At 45.5% G+C, this 22,877-nt stretch overlaps 4 protein-coding genes across 4 annotated transcripts; 2 read left to right on the top strand and 2 right to left on the bottom strand.

Moving 5' to 3' along the window:
* Window positions 1–3,713: 3,713 nt before the first annotated feature.
* GL218_08573 (Smad nuclear-interacting protein 1) lies at window positions 3,714–4,634 on the top strand (the record flags this gene model as incomplete). The annotated part of the gene is made up of 1 exon (XM_033585377.1): window positions 3,714–4,634. The coding sequence occupies one exon, from the start codon at window positions 3,714–3,716 to the stop codon at window positions 4,632–4,634; it is 921 nt and encodes a 306-aa protein (XP_033440537.1).
* A 2,995-nt stretch (window positions 4,635–7,629) lies between these two features.
* GL218_08572 (Protein SERAC1) lies at window positions 7,630–11,634 on the top strand (the record flags this gene model as incomplete). Its single annotated transcript, XM_033585376.1, has 5 exons — window positions 7,630–8,604; window positions 8,665–8,704; window positions 9,449–9,922; window positions 9,978–11,324; window positions 11,417–11,634. 5 exons carry the CDS (start codon window positions 7,630–7,632, stop codon window positions 11,632–11,634), a joined length of 3,054 nt encoding a protein of 1,017 aa, XP_033440536.1.
* Window positions 11,635–14,458: 2,824 nt separating this feature from the next.
* GL218_08571 (uncharacterized protein) lies at window positions 14,459–16,713 on the bottom strand (the record flags this gene model as incomplete). Its single annotated transcript, XM_033585375.1, has 2 exons — window positions 14,459–16,601; window positions 16,658–16,713. 2 exons carry the CDS (start codon window positions 16,711–16,713, stop codon window positions 14,459–14,461), a joined length of 2,199 nt encoding a protein of 732 aa, XP_033440382.1.
* Window positions 16,714–18,472: 1,759 nt separating this feature from the next.
* Window positions 18,473–19,449, bottom strand: GL218_08570 (putative transmembrane alpha-helix domain-containing protein; the record flags this gene model as incomplete). The annotated part of the gene is made up of 4 exons (XM_033585374.1): window positions 18,473–18,487; window positions 18,538–18,869; window positions 18,929–19,066; window positions 19,122–19,449. 4 exons carry the CDS (start codon window positions 19,447–19,449, stop codon window positions 18,473–18,475), a joined length of 813 nt encoding a protein of 270 aa, XP_033440535.1.
* Between the last annotated feature and the right edge of the window lie 3,428 nt (window positions 19,450–22,877).

Here is a 22,877-nt window from a genome sequence, read left to right as displayed (position 1 = left end):
CAGTAGAGGCTGCAAGTTTCCCTAAAGGGACAAATTTAAATGCACCATTGCGTTATTAAGAAATTGTTACACTAACAACACCACGTTCCCTACAGCCAATTAAAGTATCTCAAAGGCCAACAACGGACCGACGTCGGAATAGATAAGAGTGTTCCCTCCCACGACATGCGGCACAGCTAGCGCCACAAGCCACCGGTAGTCACCAACCCTACGGATCTAACCTTATCTTGGTGGATGGATAGACGATTTCACCCTTTACGATATTCTATATATGGGTAATAGCCGTACAAGGACGGCCCCCATCTAGATGGTCCTATAGTATGACGAGCCTTAAAGTATTAGCTATAGTAGTGCGGTGGTACGACTCAAAGATAGTAGCCCTATTGTTATTCAGTTCAGACGTATTGGTACGCCATTGTGTTTCACCAACCCTTCATATTCGGCAGCCTATGCTTTGAAGTATGCTTATCTAGTTGCTTAGGATAGGTATTAAGCCCTGCTATTCTACAACTATAAGACCTATATACTCCGGTTGATTCTACTTCTTCCGCTTAGACATTTCTAACAGCTTCCATCTTCTCAATCGATATTTACTTCCGAATAAACCTAACTAAATTATGGCAGAGGTACCTTTCTCTTCCTTAACGCCTGCTCGGCAGGATGACGCTTTGAATAGACCTGCACAACTGCCTCCGGGCGGAATACAGTCCAATTTTATAAACCCACAAAACTTCAACTATGGCGGCTTCATATTCACGTCGTTTTGCTTAGCTATTGCCACGATATTCGTAGTTACGCGGCTTTACGTGAAAGTCTTCCTCATTGGGCGGGTACGAATCGAAGACTGTATTACCTACAGCCCCCTACTAATCCGCCCTTGAATCACCTTGCTAACATAGTCTAGATTTAATAATAGCCGGATACGTACGTCATTACTTTATAGTTGATATTACCTTGTTCGACGAGTTGACAGTATTAAAAGAGCATCTTCGTAGCTACAGCCTATTGTATCTACAGATTAATTATCAACATCGGGTTCCGTATTCATCAATGGGACCTTCGTTATAGCAGTTTGAGCGAGCATCTATACGTAAGCTTCCAGCAAGACCTTCTAGACTAACTGGCGTTACTAAAGTAGATCAGGTCATGCATCTATGTATCAACCTTTATTCCGCTCACTTACTGGTTACGAAAACAGCCATCCTCCTGGAATGGATTCATATATTTGTCCCGGATGGCCATCGCAGCCCCTTCTATTGGGCCTGCTGCTGCCTTATTTGGGCCAACATCATTTTCTATGGCTCTGTGATTATAGTAGCTAATCTTGTGTGCATTCCCATGCAACGAATCTGGGATAAGACGGTTGATGGGAAATGCAATGGCGATGAGAAATTCCTTAATATTCTCTCCGCCTCGCTCAATTTGGTCTTTGATATTTCTATTCTGGTCCTCCCGCAGCACGTTATTTGGAAACTTCATATGCCGAAGACGAAGAAAATGGGTGTTTCGGTCGTTTTTGCTATTGGCATCTTGTAAGATGAGTCGTTTCTATTCATGAATTCTGTCGTATGAAGTACCTACTGAGCCTAAAATAGAGCTATTATTGCCTCTTGCTTCCGGGTTACAAATTCTATACAGTACCGCTCAGGGGACGCGACATATGTCTCTTCTGAATTAGTAATATGGTCACTGGTCGAGATGACATGTTCATTCTTGGTTTTTTGTGTGCCTATTATTCCTGGAATATGGAATGGTTCCTACACCCGAGATCTAACAGTAATGAGAATGTGGTGCAATAGATCTGTATTATCAACTTACCCCTTACATCACCCCCTACATCGGTTTCCACGAACACGTATCAACGGAGCCTTGAGCAGGTGCCGGGGTTATTGGAAGATTAACAAGATTCTCTCATTTTCCAGAGATAGCAAGTACGAAGAAAACACGGATCGCGAGTGGCCGCTGGATCAATTTCAAGGAATTGTATGCACAAGAGAAATTATAAGTACGATTGAGGATGCTTCAAGCTATAATATAGAGACGGATGGGCGGAGTGGATCTTGTCCATGGACTGAACCAATTTAGAAACCCAAACTTAGGTAGTTGCCCATGAATCAAATCAGCAGATACCTGCGTAATCCGATACTCCTTTCTATTCGTATAGTTTTTGAATAGGCTCTTCATTTATACTAGATCTATGTTCATTAGATACGAGCCTACTCCGTAATACCGTTACCTCCATGGAGAATGTCGGATCGGCAGCGATAGATACCTACATATGAAAATAGCTTTATATAGAAGTTAAGTAAGCTTAATGAACGGTAGAATAGCTATTGTTTACCCGTAGTGACAGCTAAGTTAGGTACTACAAGCTCGATCTAAACCCTAGTCTGTAAGTTGTTAACGTACCCTCTTTCAAAGTATCTATACATTTACATGACCATTTATATGACTCCTCAAAGATTTTATTCAATGCCTTAGGTAAGAATGATAAAAGTAAAATCAAAATCAGACTATGTAAAGTCCCTTTTATTGCCAACAATACTCTGTGAGATTGTGTATTACTGTAAGTTGGATCAAAGGCGCTTAGTCACTCAATAAAAAGAACTGTTTTAGTTCTAATGGGCAAGTGCGCTAAATTTAGCGTACAGAGGCTTTTTTGATTGGTTGCCTAGAAAAGAATTCTGCCGCCTATGACTGATTGTACAATTTGGACACCGCCTAAGAAGGTCCATAAATATCCAGTGTCCCTCTCCACTTCTAATTCTTCTCTTTTTCTTTTCTTCTTCATACTTACCTTGGAAGAAGAATCCTCGCTCAAGAATAAGGACTCTTAAGAGGGGAGACCTGCATTGCACATCGCGGAGTCGATCCTCTTCTATTATCCTTCGTGGATCGTAGTTTCCGCAATTTTTGCTTTTCCAATCGTTTTTCATTATGATCGATGCCTTGAGCACCGCCATGAAGAAGATGCGATGTTACCTCTTGAGAAGGAATAATTGGAGCTGAGGGATTAGACCCATAATTGAAGCTGCATTAGATACTACCTATATATTGTGGCTATGCTCTGGGAACGCGTTCTACTAGTAATGGAAGTAAATCACGATCGAACAGGCCTCCAAAGGTTATAAATTTATCTGCCTAAAGTAACAAAACACGCAGGCTACAATATTAGGCCAATTCGTAGATTTTCATAGGTGACGTGTTTCCTATTGCTTAGCTAGAGACATGCTCTAAATATTTCCTAATACATAAATTGCCGTCATGTAACGGGAGCTGAAAAGACGCGTAATTCGATGGCGAAGAGGATTACTCTAAGCATCTCCACGTAATTTAGAATGACAACTTGTTAGTCACGTACATATGAAGGCAAAATAAAATCTGCAGGTTGCAAAGACAAGGAACTTACATAACTTATATACACTTTAAATGCATATACACATTATATACCTGTTATATGTATAACTGCATGTATCCAAATATCAAGGTCCTGTGATTGGCCTCTGAACCAGTAAAGATTCACGCTGCCGCCGTTTCTTTCCCTGTTAGCTTCAGGCGCGCAAACTTCAGCCTCATAAACATTTCCGAATCTATGACCGAAAACTTTAATTATACTTGTCCGCCTCACTCGGTTTCAGCTCAGATTAAATAATCGGACATTGCCTTACGTCTTACCTACCTAGGACCTAGGTACCTAACCTATCCATCCTGAAATGGGTTACGACAAGTCTCCCCCAGGCGAGCGAGGAGCCTCACAAAGCGATGGCGACGGTGATTACGAACGCGACAGGCGGAGCCGAACTAGCCACCACGGCGATTCCCACCGACGCGAAAAACGAAGAAGGGATAGGTCTCGTGATAAATCCAGAAGTACAAGACGCCACCGACGTTCCAGGTCTCCCGATGATGCGCCTCGCCGTAGATCGACCTCTCCGGACCGTGACCGCGGTAGAGAAGGCGAACGTAGGCGACGAAGGTCACGCGATTACGATAGGCATAATGAAGGTTCACACCGCACTCGGGCGCGGGACAATGACTACAATCACCGAGACAGAGGTGCCAAGCAAATAGTGAAGCAAAGCGGTCCATTACCTTCCCAGGCTGATTCTTTCGCTGTTACGCAAGGCGAGGAGCCACCAAAACCGAAGGAGAAGCCCAACTTTGGGAACACAGGCGCATTGGCTGCTGCTTCAAACTCTATCACTCAATCTGACGGCTCCAAGATAGTGCTCAAGTACCATGAACCGCCCGAAGCCCGCAAGGCCTCTCCGAAGGACCAATGGAAATTATTTATCTTCAAGGGTGAAGATATCGTCGATACAGTCCCTCTCGGAAATCGTAGCTGCTGGTTAGTTGGTAGGGAGTTAACGGTTGTTGATCTACCTGCTGAGCACCCGAGCATCAGCAAACAGCATGCTGTCATACAGTTCCGCTACATTGAAAAGCGCAACGAATACGGCGACAAGATTGGCAAGGTAAAGCCTTACTTAATCGACCTGCAGAGCGCCAACGGAACTATGCTCAACGGAAAGAAGGTGCCCGAAAGCAGATATCTCGAACTCAGAGAGAAAGATATGATCCAGTTCGGTCAGAGCACACGGGAATATGTTCTAATGCTTGCTCCAAAGGACTAAATCTTAGGAATCCCAACAAAGAGCACAGCCTCGCGTGCCAATTCAGTGTGGGATATCATTGTTACGCTACACTGTGTGACTGTTGCCTGAGTCCCTCGACCGGGGCGCACGATGATGTAGGCAATCGCAGAATCTTCCTCGAACAGCCGCGCTTAGAAATCAGGAAATGAACATCTAGTAGATTTTCTTTTTGATCATATCTCCGCCTTCGGAGGAATGCTAGAATGGGTTTCTGTAGCCATCCGGAGTCGCCTTGACTTTCTCGGGGAAGATCAAGGAGGCTATCGTCGGTAGGAGTTAGTGAGGCAGTACCCCTTTATTGATGTTACACACCACATCCGCCCCTGTCTAAGTTGTTCAGTCTTATCACTCGTTAACCGAGTTTACGAGATGGTTGTTTAAGTTGAAATTTTTTTAAACAATCACGGGACAGTTTCATCATGCGGGTGACGGCCCTAGGATAGCATATTGTGAGGTATAGAAGTGATATTTCATAGTGATACCTCACTTCGAAAAGCGTTATGTCTCGGAACTCAGGGACCAACAGCTTATGCCGATAAATCGGCTGTGTCCCCAACTGGTAAAGCATGAGGGTGCCTGGCAGGTGGGACCGTGACGGACAAATGATGGTGGTGATGATCGATTGGCCCTATTCTAACCGCCGCGTTGCCCAACATAGACCCTTCTACATAGTCCCTTACATGATAGCTGGTAGAATTACAACCGCATACGAGCACTAGTGAAACTAACCATGTTCCACAGGATAGAGAATAGCCATAATAAAGATTTCAGCGGAGCGATCCCCGTGTAGCGGCCAGACCGCCAGATATTACAACCTCATGATACTCCCCATGTGAAACTCGTCGTATTACATGTGAAAGAAAAATATAACTTCAACCAAATTTTTTTAATCATATTAGAAACCCACCAGTCGCGTAATTAATTCCGTGATCGCGATCTAGTGCCCAGGCACACTAGAATACTTACTGGAGGGCGACCCAGGGGACGTAAGGCAAGTTGCCGTCTGCCACTCATGCAGCGTACCGTATGTACTTTGAACTAAATGCCTTTTCTTGTGTAAGTAGACTATTCGGGCGAGCGATGGAACCCGAGACAACCCTATGGGATTCATAATCAATTTTTGTTTCTAGACACAACACTTTAAGTCCGAATGTAGAGATGTTGCCCTTTTAAAATGTCTATATTTGGTGTAAATAGTAATTTAATAGCCAAGTTTGGTAGTTGACTAATACTCCGAGTTTAAATATTTGATTTTAATATGCGGATGAGAGTTTAGAATAAAACTAGTACCTAACCTAGTAGTTAGGACAGATACTTGTAAAAAAGTGCTAACGATCCCGCTGAGAGGTAATTCGCTAACCTAAGCTTATTAGTGCGAATAGTTATGTCTATAATAAAGTTTAAGCTTTTAATTCGAGCGCCGTACTGGTGGGACATCTGCACGATTATCGGTTGTCAATTTGTTCGATTGTCGTACATGTATTTTAATAAGCAACATCAGATAGGAGGAACCGTTATTCAAACAAAGTTGGTTCCTTCTACCAACATGACTGTGACGAAGGCGATTTATCCATCCAATCAACTGTTTCACCGGCCGATGTCTCGGATCTCGTTGACTCGGCCAAACGATAAATACGATCTAATTGACGTCAACTGCTTAACATCAGATTTAATATTGTAGGGCTTCTTAGGTTGTTTGCATATGTCTGTACCTAGGTATTTTTTATATGAATCTTCCTCGTTACAGCCTATCTACCTCTTAGCATCCCACTTAAGCAGGTACGCATTACTCTATTCTTACAAAACATGGAAGTGCCGAATTGTGACGCCTTCTTAGTGCATATCCTTCCCCCATGGCCCCCCCGCCAGTGGCTTCCCCCCAGATCATGACCCCTGCTTACCTATATGCGGCCCACCCGTCTTACTGCATACTTTAGCTTATTCTAGTTTAATATAGCGGTTACAGGTACCTTTACAAGGCAACTCGTCGCAACTTCGATCAAGGATAAAGTTACCTAACATTTAACCAGGTAGTTATTACCTACCTCACTACATACCTGCCTACCTGTTAAAAAAGATGTATGGGTGGTGTGGGGAAATACTTAACCTAGAGTATGACTAAACTAAAATATTGCTGAGCCTCAGACTGAGGACACCCATAAACTAACTTATCCATATACACCGAACAGCTGACGAAACTAGAAACAAGGCCCCGTGATGCTACATCCTGCTACCTCCTGCTACATCTTTTTTTCTTTCCTTCAACTTTGTACACCCTCTATTTCCTAGTGTCTCTCTACGATGTGACCTGTTCTACCAACTTTCAAATTCCGCCTCGACCGAATCTTAGCACTGTTCAATCATCCGACCTTCTCAACTTTAAGCAGGGCAACGTCGTGTTAATAGCACATGGAATAGCACATGGAGAGAAACTTGACCGTATGGGGTCTGTCTTGTAGACACTGGTCAGGCTGTACCCGAAATATACTTGCCCGTCTACCTTTTCTTCTATGACTCTTTAAAGTATACCGTATATATCCCCCCGGCTCTAATGATTTCTTGTATTCCGTGCTCAGTACTGTCATTATTGACGACTGATGTCATGCGCGACGTTGATCGCAGTGAAATCTGACCCTCCTTTATAAGTAGAGAAGCACGTCTTCCAGTTACGGATCTTACACATACACCCACTCATCACGAAAAAGGTAATAATATTGGCTTGAGTCCTCATCTTGCCTGCAAGCAAGCATGGTATGTTTAAACCTTTTCCTCTCTTTTTAATCCCTTGGCTTGAAATGTACCTGAGCGCATCTGGGGTTTGGTATATTGTCCCAACCGTTCTTCGTAGACCTGCCATCCTTCACTCTAGAGTCCTATTATGGTAATCGCTTGTATTTGGCGATGCTTCCTGATACGACTTCTAGGAGTATACCAAATCCTCAGGACTCGGACGGCCTCGTTCCTATCTACAATTATGAATGTTTTGCTAATCCCAGATTCCCAACAGGGCTCGATCAATAAACAAATCTCGCGGTACGAGACGACGGCAGTTTATACCCATCCCGACGCTAAGGTCGATATTGTTCTCGTCCACGGCCTGAACGGCGATCCGCACAAGACTTGGACGGCCAAGAATGACGTCTTCTGGCCTACCGACTTGCTACCGACTTCTCTGAGGGATGCCCGCGCGAATATCCTCGTGTACGGTTATAATGCTGATGTATACTCGAAGAAGCATGGGGCGAACCCAAGTGATAACTTCATTTACATGCATGCGCAAACCTTAGTAACGTCACTCACACACTATCGAAAAGATGAGCAAACATCTCATAATCCCATCATCTGGGTGTGTCACAGTTTGGGCGGAATCTTGGTGAAGCGTGCGCTCTTGTATTCGAACGACCTAAGATCTTCGCAGCATGAAGATTACAGATCGATATATGTAGCTACGTATGGTCTCATCTTCCTCGGTACACCGCATACAGGTTCGGATTTAGCGACATGGGGTACGATGTTACAGGCAATGTCGGACGCTGTAGTCCCAAGAACCTTCTTCCAATCGGAGTCGGTTCTTCTCAGAACCTTGAAGAGGGACAATGAAACTCTACAAAATATCAATATTCATTTTCTCGATATCTATCAGCGATTTAAGATTCTTATGGCACACGAGAATCATAAGTCAGATCTAAAGGGAACCAGGATGCTAATAGTTGACGCTCATTCCGCTAGTCCCCAACTTCCGGGCGTGACGTATTTCTCTATCGAGGCAACTCACTCCGGAATGTGCAAATTTGATAGCAGAAATGCACCGGGTTATAGAACTATAGCTACTGCCCTTAGAGATTGGGTTGCTGATGCACCGGACGTCATCGCCACACGGTGGAGGGTGGAGGAGGACGAGAAGTTGGCAAGGGCTAAACATGAAATAGAAGAGAGAATGAAGCCATGGGTATGTTGCCCCCCAAAGCCAATCACTAATTACAGTAAAATCATTTCTGACCTCGACTAGCTTGACTCACAGCGTTTTCAACAGGCTGGTCAAGGATCAAGTAGGTTACCAGCACTACCCTTTTTAGAAAATAGTTCAGACCGGTATCATGATCGGTATTTGGGAAGCTCATTGTTTGAAGATGTTCAGCTTCCTTTCGAGATTGAGGAGGTTGATGATCATTATTTACGAGAAAGCGTTAGACACCGAAGATCGAGAAGCCGTAGCTGATTGTTATTTCTTCCTGTAGTTCCGCAGCAGCTTAATGAAACATTACCTTCAACCCCAGACCCTTCGAAGATCGATCATCACCCTAGACCGCTTATTACCGGCCCAGTGACGCCCAATCAGCCATCGGAAGAAGATTATTTCCCTTCTCAACAGTCTAAATCTGATGATAACCCCCCTCAAGAGCCCCTATTCGTCAAGCCGACAGTCTTTCGTCCTAATACTTATTTTAAGGGACGGGCCAAAGAATTAAGATTACTCCATAAAATGCTAATGGATCGCAAGAGAAGATCACTCGGAACTTCGTCCGTTCTGATTCAAAGCATGCCTGGCGGTGGTAAGACGCATTTAGCACGACAGTATGTTTTTCAACATAGATACGACTATCCTGGTGGCATCTTTTGGATCAGGGCAAAATCCCTGGAGGAACTAGACTACGGTTTCTGGGACATAGCAAAAACGGTAGGATTAAACGAGATGAGGCTTCTAGACAGGAGTGGACTTATTGATACCCACAAGATGGTTAAGGCTGTTCATACATGGTTGAGCGCTAATGATAACTGGCTACTTATCTTAGATGGCATCCACTTCGACCTTGTAGGCCTTCAAGATTATATCCCCTTCACAAGAAATACCGGTATCATCTACACATCAACAGAGCGAACAACGGGCGAAGAATACCAATTTGATAATCCTCAAGTCATTGCGCTGGACGCACTGACGAAGCAAGAAGCCCAGGAGTTACTCTTCGAGGAGATGGGCAAAAGGCAGCCATATACACAAGATGACTTAAGACGTGCGGAGGAGCTGGTCGAACTAATGGATCGTTTACCTCTCATGATCCACGTCGCAGCACTACAGCTAAAGGCTACTAGAGAGCCGCTTGCGAAATATCTAAGATCGTTCCGAAGTCGCCCGAAGGTCGGTAATCTCCTTGCGTATCGGGCGGTCCGTGAGCAGCTCGAGCACAGAGGCGCTACCGCTGCGCTAAACTTAATGTCTCTACTATCTTTCTTCGGCACGCATATTCCTGTCGAGATGATAGTATTAGGTATGTAGTCATGATTTTCCTAGGTCGAGTTGCTCCCTACTAACTATCGTTCTAGGTGCAAAGGCGCTAGACAAGAGAACGCCGGTTAAAACCGCAGATCCTGAAACTCGGAGGTCTTCATTAAATAACACATTCAAGATACTAATTGCATTCGCTCTTGTTGAAAGGAATGAGAACACCGAAGCCTCTTCAGCTAGCTCACATAGTACCCGTAGTGTCGATATGGGCCAAGACAGTCTCGACATACTAAGAGTTCACGGAATTGTTCAGGCGTTTTTCATCGATGCGCTTGCAGAAGAGAAACAAGCGCCGTTTTGGTTGGAACGAGCAATATGTATCTTCTGTAAAGCATTCGATGCGAGCGACCGTCGGGCCACTGACGACCCCCAGACAGGTGTGCCTGAAGACTTCCGAAGGCTTCGGATCCACGGCGAACGATTACTAGCTCACATCAGCCGGTTTGAGAAAAGGCATCCCGATCTCACGCAGTGCCGAGAATTTGTCGAATCGCGTTTAAGCACCATCGATACGCGAATAGATGAGCTTACTAAACGGATCACAGACGCTTCTAGTCAGGGTTCCGAACCTATAGTCGTTTCCGTATTTGAGCGGACTAACAGCTTATCTGAGGAAGACTCGTTAACGCCTCCAAGCAACAATAGTATAGTCGAGCCTTACATCTTATATGATGAGAACTCGCCGTTGTCACCATTAGAATCTCCAGCGATCTACAGCGCCACCGACTACAACCCTTATCATTGGCATGTCACTTACCCACACGGAGTACCATACGACGATGTAGACCATTCAAGGACAGTAACGCCACAGCCAGCGCCAACAGAAGTTTTTGAGTCGATGTCTATGCCGGACGATGATGAAGTCACACGTAAGGTCTTTGGTCCCCATCATCGAACTATCAAAAGGCACGCTGAGCGGCGATATCGTGACCACGCTGGCTCTTGGAGAGCCGCTTCTCAGATACTAAGTGATCCACGTGTCAGCATCAGTCGCGAGACAGCGAAAGGCATCATAAACGCAACAGCAATTCAACCGACTTCTAGACCACGCTCCTCTACAGATAGCATTTCGTCGGATGCCACCAAAGCTCAATTAACTCTCGATCGCATTAATAGGGGATCGCCTTCATCGCAACAGAGAAGCGCCGAAGACAACATTGAATCAGTTAGTGATATATTTTCGGTTGCGCGTCCAAGGCTGATAGCTGGAAAGCCATCGTACGCCGACGCCAAAGCTGAGGCCGCAGTCGATGACGATTATCCCGTGTCCGTAACGTTCTCAAGTCCAGCTCCGTCGCCAAACAATGCCGCCACCTCAATCTTGAAACGAAGAGAGAATGATCGTTCTGTATCGCTCGACGGACTTGCTCCGGTCAAAATCTCTAGTCCTTTAGCCGCAACTCCACTCACTATCACATCGCCGTCAGTACCAAACCCTCCGGTCACACAGACAACTTCGTTGCCAGAAGGTGACAAGGCGACTCGCGTGCCGAAACCATCTTCGCGACCGCCCTCAAGACCTCCCTCGACGTCACCTTCACATTCTCCCTCACTGCGAGCTTCAAGGCCACCCTCGGCGGTTTTATCAAGGTCTACACGATCCAGTCCATCCCATCCTACAGGCCCCTTTGCCCCGCCACCAATTCCAATCGAAGTCAACTCCAGCAGCAGCCTACGCTCGCCACCTGCTCCTAATTTTCGTCAATGGGACTCCTCTACTCGACTCCCCCAACGTTCTATCGTTGAAGATGATGAGTATTCACACTTATCTCAGTCATTCCCCTCAATCCGAACTCCTCCAACCCTACCATATCCTCATACGGTGCACAATCCACCGGAGGGGTTTCCCGCATCGGAACATCCACCACCATGGGTAGCATCGGCCATGTCCCCCAATTTACACCCTCAAGGCTATTCTAGTCAACCAATGTCGCGCGATCCGAGCCACCAGTCTAGCCACAGCCACGGCTCGAGTAATTCTCTGAATCATACCACTTCTCCATTAGCGCATAGCTCATCGCTAGAATCTCAAGTAATGCAGAGACCTCGTTCGCGCCGCCCAAGCGTAGTAGAGACAGAACCCAGCCCGCGATTAGATGGTCTCGAGCTCGAACCCGTGGTTACTAGCTACTCGCTTTACAGCGAATCGGCTCGTGGTCGTAAACGCACCGCGTCGGGAGGATTGTCTCATTCCTCGAATTCTCCAAGTTTGCTCTCGCGATTCAAGCCGAAGAGGAGGGGAAGCGACAGCCGTCGTCATAGGTCGGCAAGTGGCCGACTAAGTAGTTTAACTAGGATCTCTAGGATCAGTCTAAGTCCGGAACTAGACTCACCTAAAGATGCTGAGCCAATGTCGCGGTCTGGTTCAGGTGGGATCCGACTGGCAGACGGTAGGGTTGTGGAGTTTGGGTCACCGCAACAAGGGGGTGAGACGTCGTCTACTCCCACAACGAGCAGCGCCAGGGCTAATGCTGGTAACGGCAACGGCAATAGCCCGCCCATATTCTCGAGCCCTTCCCGGACATTGTCCAGATTTAGCCCTCATAGACTGAGTAGAAGAGGTAGGAAAGGAAACTTGAAGGAAACAGCCACCGCTTCCGACGTTGGGCTGGGGATCCTGCAGCAGCAAAGACAATCGCCGTGATTTCTCGAGAGCAAGCAGCTCTGTATATACTATATCAAGCTGGGAGCGAGGGATATTGTTTTCGTTTGCTTACCACCGGAACTAGACTGTACATACACAGACATTTGCATAAGCATGGGGACGTCATGCATATTTGGCTTGGAAAAAGAACCCAAAAAAAAAACACATACCGAAACAAACTGCATATCTAGGGTTTTCTTATATAGCATTATAGTGGTCGAGCGTTGGGAGATTTGGAGGTAGTGGAAAGACTGATACCAGAATGGAACTTTGGGGAGAATGGCCGTCAGCTTTCTAAATGTTGGGAGATGTGTACGATATATGCTGTTATATTAGATAGCTAAGTATTGAGCATGGGTAAAATATACGGTGTCCCATACAGAATACGACCGAGTCGTGTACATGAATGAGGGAACTTGTGAGATTAACTGTCGTAACGCAAGATTATACCGGTTGGTAGGTGTGATATAACGATACGAAGTATACTATGTCGACATTAAGACTAACGGGTAGAAATGGTAGGCGACTAAACAGAACTAAACTATAAACTCGTACCTAAAGTTGTAACCCTTACGCGCAGTCGCTACACCCAAAAAGGCACATTTAAGCCTTACCTTATTTATACAAGGTCTAGCCTTGTTCACCTAAGGATTAGCACCCCATCCCAAGTTAGAAGCGAGACTACGGACACTAACATTAATGAAACTTCAACTAATTCACTTAACATGTCACTAAAACTCTTACGCTACTTCTAAACCATCAGGAACGGGGCATTTGTCAAACAAGCTAAAGATTACCTAGGTAGTCTTGTATATGGGGAGGGTGTGTTATTAAACATCGCGGGGCGGAGGGGTGGTAAGAAGAGGGTAAATTAAGAATGGCTTCTATACATGATTTCAATAACCACAACGGCAGTTTAGTCCACGCAAGATCACTTAGCTAGCAGCACCTCAAAAGCAGCTATGTAAATTAGAACACTTACCCCGGAAATCCACATAAGCAAACCTCACTACCAACCCACTACTAATTCATCTCACGCTACTTATTAAACATATTTCACAAAAAGAATAGTTAGACCGAACAGGTACTTTCGGTGGCCAATCCAAAGTATCAGACAAAGCAGTCACGTAAGTCATCACTTGATGACTAACCACCTATATAGCAACAATACTCAGAACAATTGCAAGGTTCTCAAGAGAAGCCCTCAATCATTCCATCCCCAAAGATAGCCCACGTATGAAATATAATATGTACCGACGATCCCGTCTCCCACCCCCATCTCAGCCCCCCGTTTTCGCGTATCGCGTAGAACAGATAGCAGGGCCGTCTAAAGGCGGGAGGGCAAACGGTCAATTCGCATAGAAATCCGAACCAACCCCAAGCCCCCTCCCAAATGTTCCCTCCTGGAACCGTCGGCGCGCGCCACGTGTAAAAAGATAATGACGCTTGGGACACTGGAGCAGTGTCCCGTTCAATGTACCGCATGGATTACAGAGCTTCAAGGAAGGTTCTCGCCTTGTGCTCCACCTTGCCGCGCGGAAAAGAAAGGGGATTTGATGAATGAAAGAAAAAAATATGAGGATCTGTCAAGTCAGAACTATTGACAATGTAATATGGAGTAGGGACAAAGAAAGATGACAGAGACAAGAGACGAGGGACTTTTAAAATCTAGATCACGTTTAGCAAATTCCTCATAGATGAAACATGACGATATGATAGGGTCCTTGAGTAATGCTCCCAATTACTACCTTCCATGATGAATGTCATTCCTAAACTCCCGAGCATCAGCGGGGGGTATCGTACATCATATCTAAACCCAACCCTCTTTCGGTAGTACCAGTGCAGGACGCGTTAGTCGATATGGAATGTTTGGACTTATGAGTCGAAGATAACCTTCTTACGGCCTCGGCCTCGTCCGTTATCAAGAGCATCCAATTCGCGGTCGATTTCCATTATATCCAGCATTTCTACCTCGACATCTCTTTCGTCTTCTAGTTCCTGTTGCTCGACGTCGGCCGCAGCACTCAAGCTGTCCGCAAAGGCGAATCCACCTCTCGGTCTCGTTGGCAATTGTAAAGATCTATGCTCCGCTTGGCCTTGCGCCGTAGTATCGTTCGAAGGCGATTCACCAAATAGACCCTCCATTCCAAGTTTCGAGAGCTTTCTTTTAGGACCGACAGAGAGATTGTAAGTAACACTACCCAGCTGCTGTGGTCGAGGATAGACAACGATGGCGCTATTCTCCTTTACGCGGTCGCTTGGTCTCTTCCGACGACCGATGACTCCGCCAATCTTAGTGCCGACAACCGTCTCGCTCTCCCTAACAATCACAATCCTTCCCTCACCACATACTAATAATTCGACAGGCAAGCCTTCGTTTCCAGATAGGCTTGCGCTGCCGTTCTCAACAAAGCGAACAATGGCACCAACACCGGTGCAGCGTTCACCCATTAGTCCAACGCTCAAATCATTTAATCGCACCATACGGGTTGGTTGCGCTCCACTAAAGAGGTTGACGCCACCGCCAGGACCCTTGCGAATTTGTGCATCCCAGAACTTAAGAACACCGGGTATGACAAAAATGTGTTCAGCACCTCCGATCCATAAGGCAACGCTCTCGTCAGCTGTCGTAGATGTACTGGCTGGTAGTGGCGTCACCGCGATGCCTCCCCTAACTGGTGCAAAACGCTCGGGCCCGTGGGAAATTGTGAGGGCGTCACGTCTAGAGTGAGGAGTCATAGGTACGAAATCAGAACTGCCGCTCGAACCCCGTTGGGAGGCAGGGTTTCGTAGAGGGCTTGTACCTTCAACATATCCAGAGACGTTGAATTCCGTTAATGCGTCACCGCGGATACCAGACCCAGGCTTGCCAAACAGGGCAGGTCCTTGGGGGGAAACACCATCGATATCCCAAATGCCCCATTGACCATCCGCAAGGAGAACGAGAATAGCACGACCATGGGCAATCCACGAAGCCGCAAGTATCGGTTTCCGCGACGAAGAGGGTCGGGCAAAAGGCGGATAGAACGAAATGAGCCAAGAGCCTTGCGAAGGGAATGGTCCCTCAGATAGATCGTCAGGAGGCATCGAAGCAAGCGCATAGTCGTATATCCTAACGGCCTCAGGGGACGCATTGCATAGAAGTTGGGTTGAGTGAGTAGGGTTAAAGGAGATAGAAGTAAGGGGCTTAGGTAGGAACTCGGTTTGGAACGGCTCGATCCGTCGACCTGTTTTAGATGAATCCTCTAGGGGCACATCCCATAGTCGTAGAGCGCCAGTAGCCTCGGGAGAGTGAGCGGCTACTACGACGCGAGGTAGCGCACTAGACTCGGAACGCGATCGTTCGCTCGACTTGCTACGTTCTGATACGGTCTTTGGCCTAACGAGCGTCATCGCTAAGGAATCACTGCCCTTTATTTGACCAGCTAGCAGTGTCATAGTCTCGCCCCATTTACCATTACCAGCTTTTCCAGCTAGGAGAGTCTCTTGTAGCTCAGCCCGGGCTTTGCTTAGGGGAGAGGGTGGAACAAGGGGCAAGGTAATGAGGAAGACTTCGCGGGTCGCACACGAGGCAGCGAACACTATCCTATCCTTCAACATATCCGTACCTCCCCATGAAGCATCGTCTGCTGTGCAAGGTGTTAAGGGCAATGCCGCAAGATGAAAGACGGCAGTACCGAATTCAAGGTCCAGGGTTTGAATGATTTCGGGGTATGGCGCGTCTTCGTCGAGGGATTCTTCGAACTGCGGTGCATCAACGAACAATACTCCTTTGCCAGCGGGCGCAGTATCTTCATCGTCAGAATCAATGATCATAACAGCATCTGCAGGGGGTTTGCCATTCTGCTTAGTTGCAGGGCCGCGCTCAGCTTCCTTAGACACTTCGGGTTTAAATCGCCGTCCTCCACGCCATACTATTGTAATCCCACTCTCGTGGCCATATATTAAGATAGTCGCGCCCTGGGGGGAGAGAACAGGGTAAGTCTGGACAGCATGGATGCGACGAGTAAGGGTATACCTAAGAAGCTAAGGTTAGACAGAGAGAGTGATGTGGGCCTTATATGAGAGATATACGTATACTGAGTATTTTGCGCAGTCCGGCGGACACGAGGCACTGTGGTCGGGGCCATGATGATGGAGAACAGAGCTTCAGATGTAACTGTTTCTAAAGAGTTCAAGTTTGTTGAGAGACAGGACAACAGGGAACCGGATATTTCAGTAGGCCCAGGTTCATACCCACCTATAATTTCATCACGTCATAAGGGATCTTCAATTAAGCACAAGACGTGGTATAAAATTAAGGTATGTAGATAAACAGAAGTTGTCAAGACGATTGCGGTTGTTGGAATTGAAGTCGCGATTTAGAGAATTGACTAACGCGACGAAGCTATGGCCAACTTAAAAAACTCGGGACCACGTGACTTTTAGCTATACTGACTAAGCTGGTTCCATACAAATGTACCCCATTGAATACATCTTGAAGTAAGTAGCACTTGCCCGAGCATCACATACCGGTAGCAACTTCATATATATAAACAAAGGCGCATTTAGGAAGTACATATAGTCATATGTGAACCTCCACATCAAGTCTAGTAAGAAATCTTAAAGTCAATTATATAAACTAGAACACATAAAAGAGTCCATAATTACCTCATAACTATACACATATTCGAACTAGTTTTTAAATTTCAAAACACATTCAAATAAGAAATCCACAACCCGTCGATACGTCATTACCGTATAACTGCAGATATACCAGGCCTAAAAAATGAATATATCCCAAATATAGTATAACACTCAGCGACCAAGCGGTTAAAACAACCCCGTCATACTATACTCTATCCTACCATGCCACCATTCTGCCGACACAAAAAAACACAATAGACCCATGAGCAAGAAGACGATCCCCTTCCAGATATTCATTCGCCCGGTTTCAGAATTGACGATCTCCGGCGTCATTCGCGCTTGGCTGAATTGATCGTCATTGCCAGCCGGCTGCCTCAAAAACATACCCAGCGGATACATCGCCAAAAGGCCCATCTGACTTAAACTGGTGATAGCAATTACGTATGACCGGCCAAACCTGGGGTATATGGCGTTTAAAAAACAGATATTGACGATCATCCCAGATTCGACGTAATACTACCAATAACATGACATTCACAAACTCCAATTATATTAGGTACTCACGATACTCTCGGTGTTTCACAAAATCGTATAACCAATCTTGATGAACGTCATTAGAAGAACTCATTAGAAGAATTCATTAGAAAACTTACAAAGTAACATATACAAACAGAACTACAATACACGCGTATATACCAAAGTCCACGAGCAAATGCCTAGTCATTCGGACTATCTGAATAATATACAGCAAAGTCCTCTCAATGATCACTAATGTCTAATCCGCTATCAGAACTCTTCGCGCACAGGGAGGTTACATCCGCTCAAAATCTCCCTAGGCCGCCGCTAGACCTCCGACTTCATGTTTTTTATTAACTATCTCGCGTAGCACAGCACCCAAAATGCATATCGCACGATGACGAATGCAGCCTATCTTCCTTTTGGGCCCGGGCCCTAATAGATCTCGCGAGAAATTCCGAAGTTGATGTCGAACTGCAAATTGTGACACGGCCAGTCAACAACGTGCAAAAAGAAAAAGGAGAGGACGGCGCAGGAAATTTTCGTCGGTAGTAGCAAGGCCGGGAGTATCGCCCTATTGTAACCACCCAATATGTTATTCCTTACACCTCAATACAAATAACGCCAGGGATCGTCTAGTCTGATCGATCATCCAATGACGAATGGCCACCATGAAACGCCGTTGATGCCGATGTGAATAAAAAGTGTTACAAGCGGAAGTCGTTCATCGTGATATCTGCGATGGGTTCAAGCATTGGTAACCTGAAAAATTAATTAGCCTGCGTTACTACTTAGCCGACAGAAATTCATACCCTTAGAATTCTTCGCGAGTAATCTTGGTTGTCAGCGATGCTACCGTCGCTCATTCGTCGGTTCATAACAGGGTCGAGACGAGAGTCGGTCATTGAAACACCACCGCTGCTGCTGGGAGGCTTTCCACCACTAATGAAAGCGTTAACAGCAGCATTCCGTCGGTGTTCTTCTTCAATCTCGGCGTTTCTCTTTCGGCGCAACCAGAAGAAAACTGCACCACCAAAAGCAGTTATCGCAACGACACCAACCACAACGCCAGCTGCAATACCGGCGACATTAGTTCCGGAACCCTTCTCGGGCTCGGTGGGGGCTGTTACGGTCTCGGTGGCATCTGCGATACACATTAGCACAAATTCATGATCTAATGAGGGATGGTGAATAGACACATACCAGAAGTGGTGGCTGGAGCATCTGCGACGCTTGTACTAGTCTTCGATGGAGTTGAAGAGGATGAACTAGAGGCCGGCGCCTCACCAACTGATACCCTCTTTCCGGTGTTGTAAACCGTGTAAGTGTCAAGACCACCGCCTATTGCCAAGTTAGTGTCGTACTTAATACAAGATCATTAAAATATATTACATACATGCTTGCGAGCCAAAACCGGGACATGGTTCGGTGCATTGAGCATCGTCAACTAAGTCGCCTTTGTTAGGATATTCGTCACCGCAGTAACAGTCTTCTGTGTTAGTAGCAGCCACGAGGCTACCCTTGTCGCGACATAGGGTCGTGCATGCACCCTGCGAGTTGAATTTGATTGATTGCTCAAGCTTCAATGTTCCTAATGATTTATAACATCCGTGGACGGTATCTGTCCCCGGTATTGGGGATGTTGCCGGCGACTGCAAGTTCTTCGCATTGGCAAGAGGACCTAGGGCTAGGATAGCCGCAACGGCAAATTGACGAAATGACATGATGTCGAAAATTATAAATGCCGATGTTAAGTTGCCAAAATCTGAATTCTCTCAACCCGATCAACGACTAGAGAGGATAGAAATCTAATGTAGGTTGGATTCAATCTCCTCTAGGGAGGGGGGGCCGATAATGTCCTTGTCGTATTTCGTACTGTAATCTCGATATTCGTGGGTTAATACTTGGATACGAGTCTGGATCGTAAATAAATCGTCCAGATCATGTAGATGGAGGCAGCGAATCTTTTGATAACAGTATTCGTAGAGGTGACGTCGGTTGTAATTGATTCCTACGTTGTCCCTTTGTGGTCTTTCGGCGGCGGAAACACCAATGAACAAGTGAAAGGAAGATATAAAACAATGGCCGACTAAATCAATAGTTTTCGTTAGGATCCCTTATTAAGTATCGTGTTAATCAATTCCCTTTGAAGAGACCTTGGGAAGTTTGATGAAATGCTGAATGATCAGGAACAAAGTATCTGTTCTCGGGATAACGGACGTGTATTCGGCAGTGTACCAGAGTCGAAGAAGGCGAAGGGAATTGTCGTGTAGTAGTTCTACTCACCCTCTTTTCTTTATTGGTTGAAGAGGTCAATGTCACGATGACCTGGTGAAAAGGACCTACGACGGTGCGGTGTAAAGGTGAGGGAAGGGAACAAAAAACGACGAATTCAGAAGATGAGAAATGAGAGACACGTCGAGATCGGACGAGGAAACGAGTGGACTGACTGACTGGCCTGAGTAACTTAGGGAGTGTGGGAATGGGGGTTGTTTTTGCTTTAGAGAGGCAGGTCGGGGGGTGTAGGGTCGGAAAGGGAGAGAGGGAGGAGGGAGAAAGACACGAGGATGCAGAGGTGAGTTTGTGAGAAACAGAAGCTAAGAACCCAGAACGGGATAGACCCCAGTCACAGAGGAACCAAACCCCACTTTAACGTAGGTACATCCGTTATGTATATATGGTTAATCAGGTTAATGTATTTAAAAATATGTACGTACCTGATTATGTGGTACTTGCACTGGGGGAACTTAATAGCTTGACTGGCTGATGACTGGTTAGGTACCTAAATGGTTACATGCAGTGTGGCCAGGTGTGGTAGCAATCGCGCGGTCTTTAGAAAAAAAAAGCTGGCAGGCGGCCAGCAGGTCTCGGTGGGTGGTGGGTTATGTACAGTGGAACATAACTTGGAAAAGACGGCAGGCTCCTTGCGCTCTTTACTAAAAAGAGAATATGAAGCGAGAGGATGGGAAATTACATCGGACAAGGGGGGAAATTTGTCCAAGTAAATACGCTGTAGCACCGTGCTTAATAGTTACAATTACACAGTGTCATATTTTTAATCCACTGCTTACGTGCTCCAAGTTACACAATTACCTTCAATTTTATCCCTTCTTTTTATCCTGTAAATAGGTAACTTTTGATTTTTCAACCCTTCATCTTTTAAACTTCCATTATCTATCATTAACTACCTCTAAGTTTCGTCTTTTTGTTTGCCTGTTTAGCTAATCAATTGATGGACTATTTCCCCTACTTATCCGCTTTTCCCATTGGACTTCTCACTTCTCCAGACCCCTTGCAGTAGTGTTAAGCCACTCAGCTGTAGTACTTCTTTAGTTACTTTAGTACTTAAGTTGTCACTTAACCCCTGAAACTTTCCCGGGAATATCTCTATACGTATTTCTCCATAGGTTGTGTTTTATTGGTCCGCATAATGATAGAAAAGGAGAAGACTTTACCTTTTATGGGCTTATGAATTATCCGTACCTGTATCGTCTTATACTTATGTCGGGTTTATCCGTTCATAAGCTCCAAACTGTAAGTTGGTTTATTGAAAGTGCGTGGATTTTCCTAGATAAGTTACTGTTCCTGACGCTTACCCTACTTCGCTTAATTGTGTAAGTAGTGTAAGTACCTAGTGTAAGTATATGCGGCGCTACACGTTGTGAAACTCAATTACGCACGTACACGATATGCATCGGTATATCAAGTGCATTAGGTACCTATAGCATAGTTAATACTTGCTGCAGTAAGGTGTTACAAACCTGTTCAAGGTGTTTGCTTCCACAATTGAGCTCCCGTCTCCATCCTCTTTAACAATGTTTCCGATAAGCCTTCGTCACCCATTACTATCTTTTAATAAGATCCAGTATCGCGCGCATTGTTGTTACTTCAATTCGACCAATTCAATAATTAATCTCTACCTTGAATTAACTACAAGTATATCAAAATAAGAATGGTAGCTAGATAATGACGACTCTACGGTATCAATGCTACTTTATTAAGTCTTGATCTACAGATTGACATTGCGACGTAACCTTTCTTTTTTATGCACGCTGCATAGGAAAATGATAAAACACGAGAAGAAAACCTGCCCAAGCAACCCCAAGGCAACCCAAGCAGCCAAGCAAGGCAAAGTAGCAAATTTGCCAAGCTAAACCCGAAACAAGAAACACACAGCAACAGATGGTCAAACCGTTAAGAGTAGGTAACCAGGCGGTCCGGCAACACAAAAGGAACATTATTTCGAATGCTTCCACAGCCAAGCTCTCATTACTCTCGGCACTTCTTACAGACCTGACCTACAGACCTAACTAGCAATTAATTGCTTGCCCGTGCGGTTCCAATAAGAGATTCAAGAGAGAGATTTCAGGTCTTATATCATCCACATACACCCAGATTCGTCAAATCTCGTTATTGTCAGCCTTGATACCTTGTCTCTTTTTTTCCTCGTCCAGAGTCTAGACTTCGGCCCTATGACTTGCATAATGCATGAGTGAGGCTGAACATTTGCATTTGCGCAACATTCTCCATACTTTGAAAATATTTCAACTAGGTACACACCTTATTGTTCCTTTCATTCGTATTTAAGTACATGATGGATCCTAGAATTCGGATACATTGGGTACACTACAGATATCATCAGACCATTCCATACTCACACTATTACAGTAAAGGCTTAAGTTCTTTAATAGTAATGATTCAAATCTAGGTATTCACCAACCCCAGCCTTCAATACTCCTTCGGTCAATCGTCCATCCATTCGGAATCAAACTTATATCTTCGTAACTGGGCTACGTTACTTATCCGTAACAGTAACAAATTGACGAGTTTGCTTAATCAATAGGAACAGAACAGGTCGTTTCACAACAGCATCCTCATTTTTCGCAACATAACCAAATTTGGCATGTCCAACTCCAGAGCTTCTACATCCAGTAAAAACTCGGATCCTAAAATAGGACGGCCACGCATTTAATCCTTTTAAACGCGGGGATTTTCCTATGCCGCAGCGTAGGAGCACTTAACCCAAATCTCAAAGGAATGCTCTAAATCTACATTATCGCGTGCAAAGCAAGTATCTGAGCTAGCCGACATAACACAACGTCAAGCGAACGATGTATGATGAATCCCGTTACTTGTTAGCTAGCCAATTACA

The sequence above is a fragment of the Daldinia childiae genome (genome assembly GCF_008694065.1).
Source record: "Daldinia childiae strain JS-1345 chromosome Unknown Scaffold13, whole genome shotgun sequence".
Classification (NCBI taxonomy): domain Eukaryota; kingdom Fungi; phylum Ascomycota; class Sordariomycetes; order Xylariales; family Hypoxylaceae; genus Daldinia; species Daldinia childiae.
Note: the sequence above shows the minus strand (reverse complement) of the source record. Positions and strands in the feature narration are given on the sequence as shown.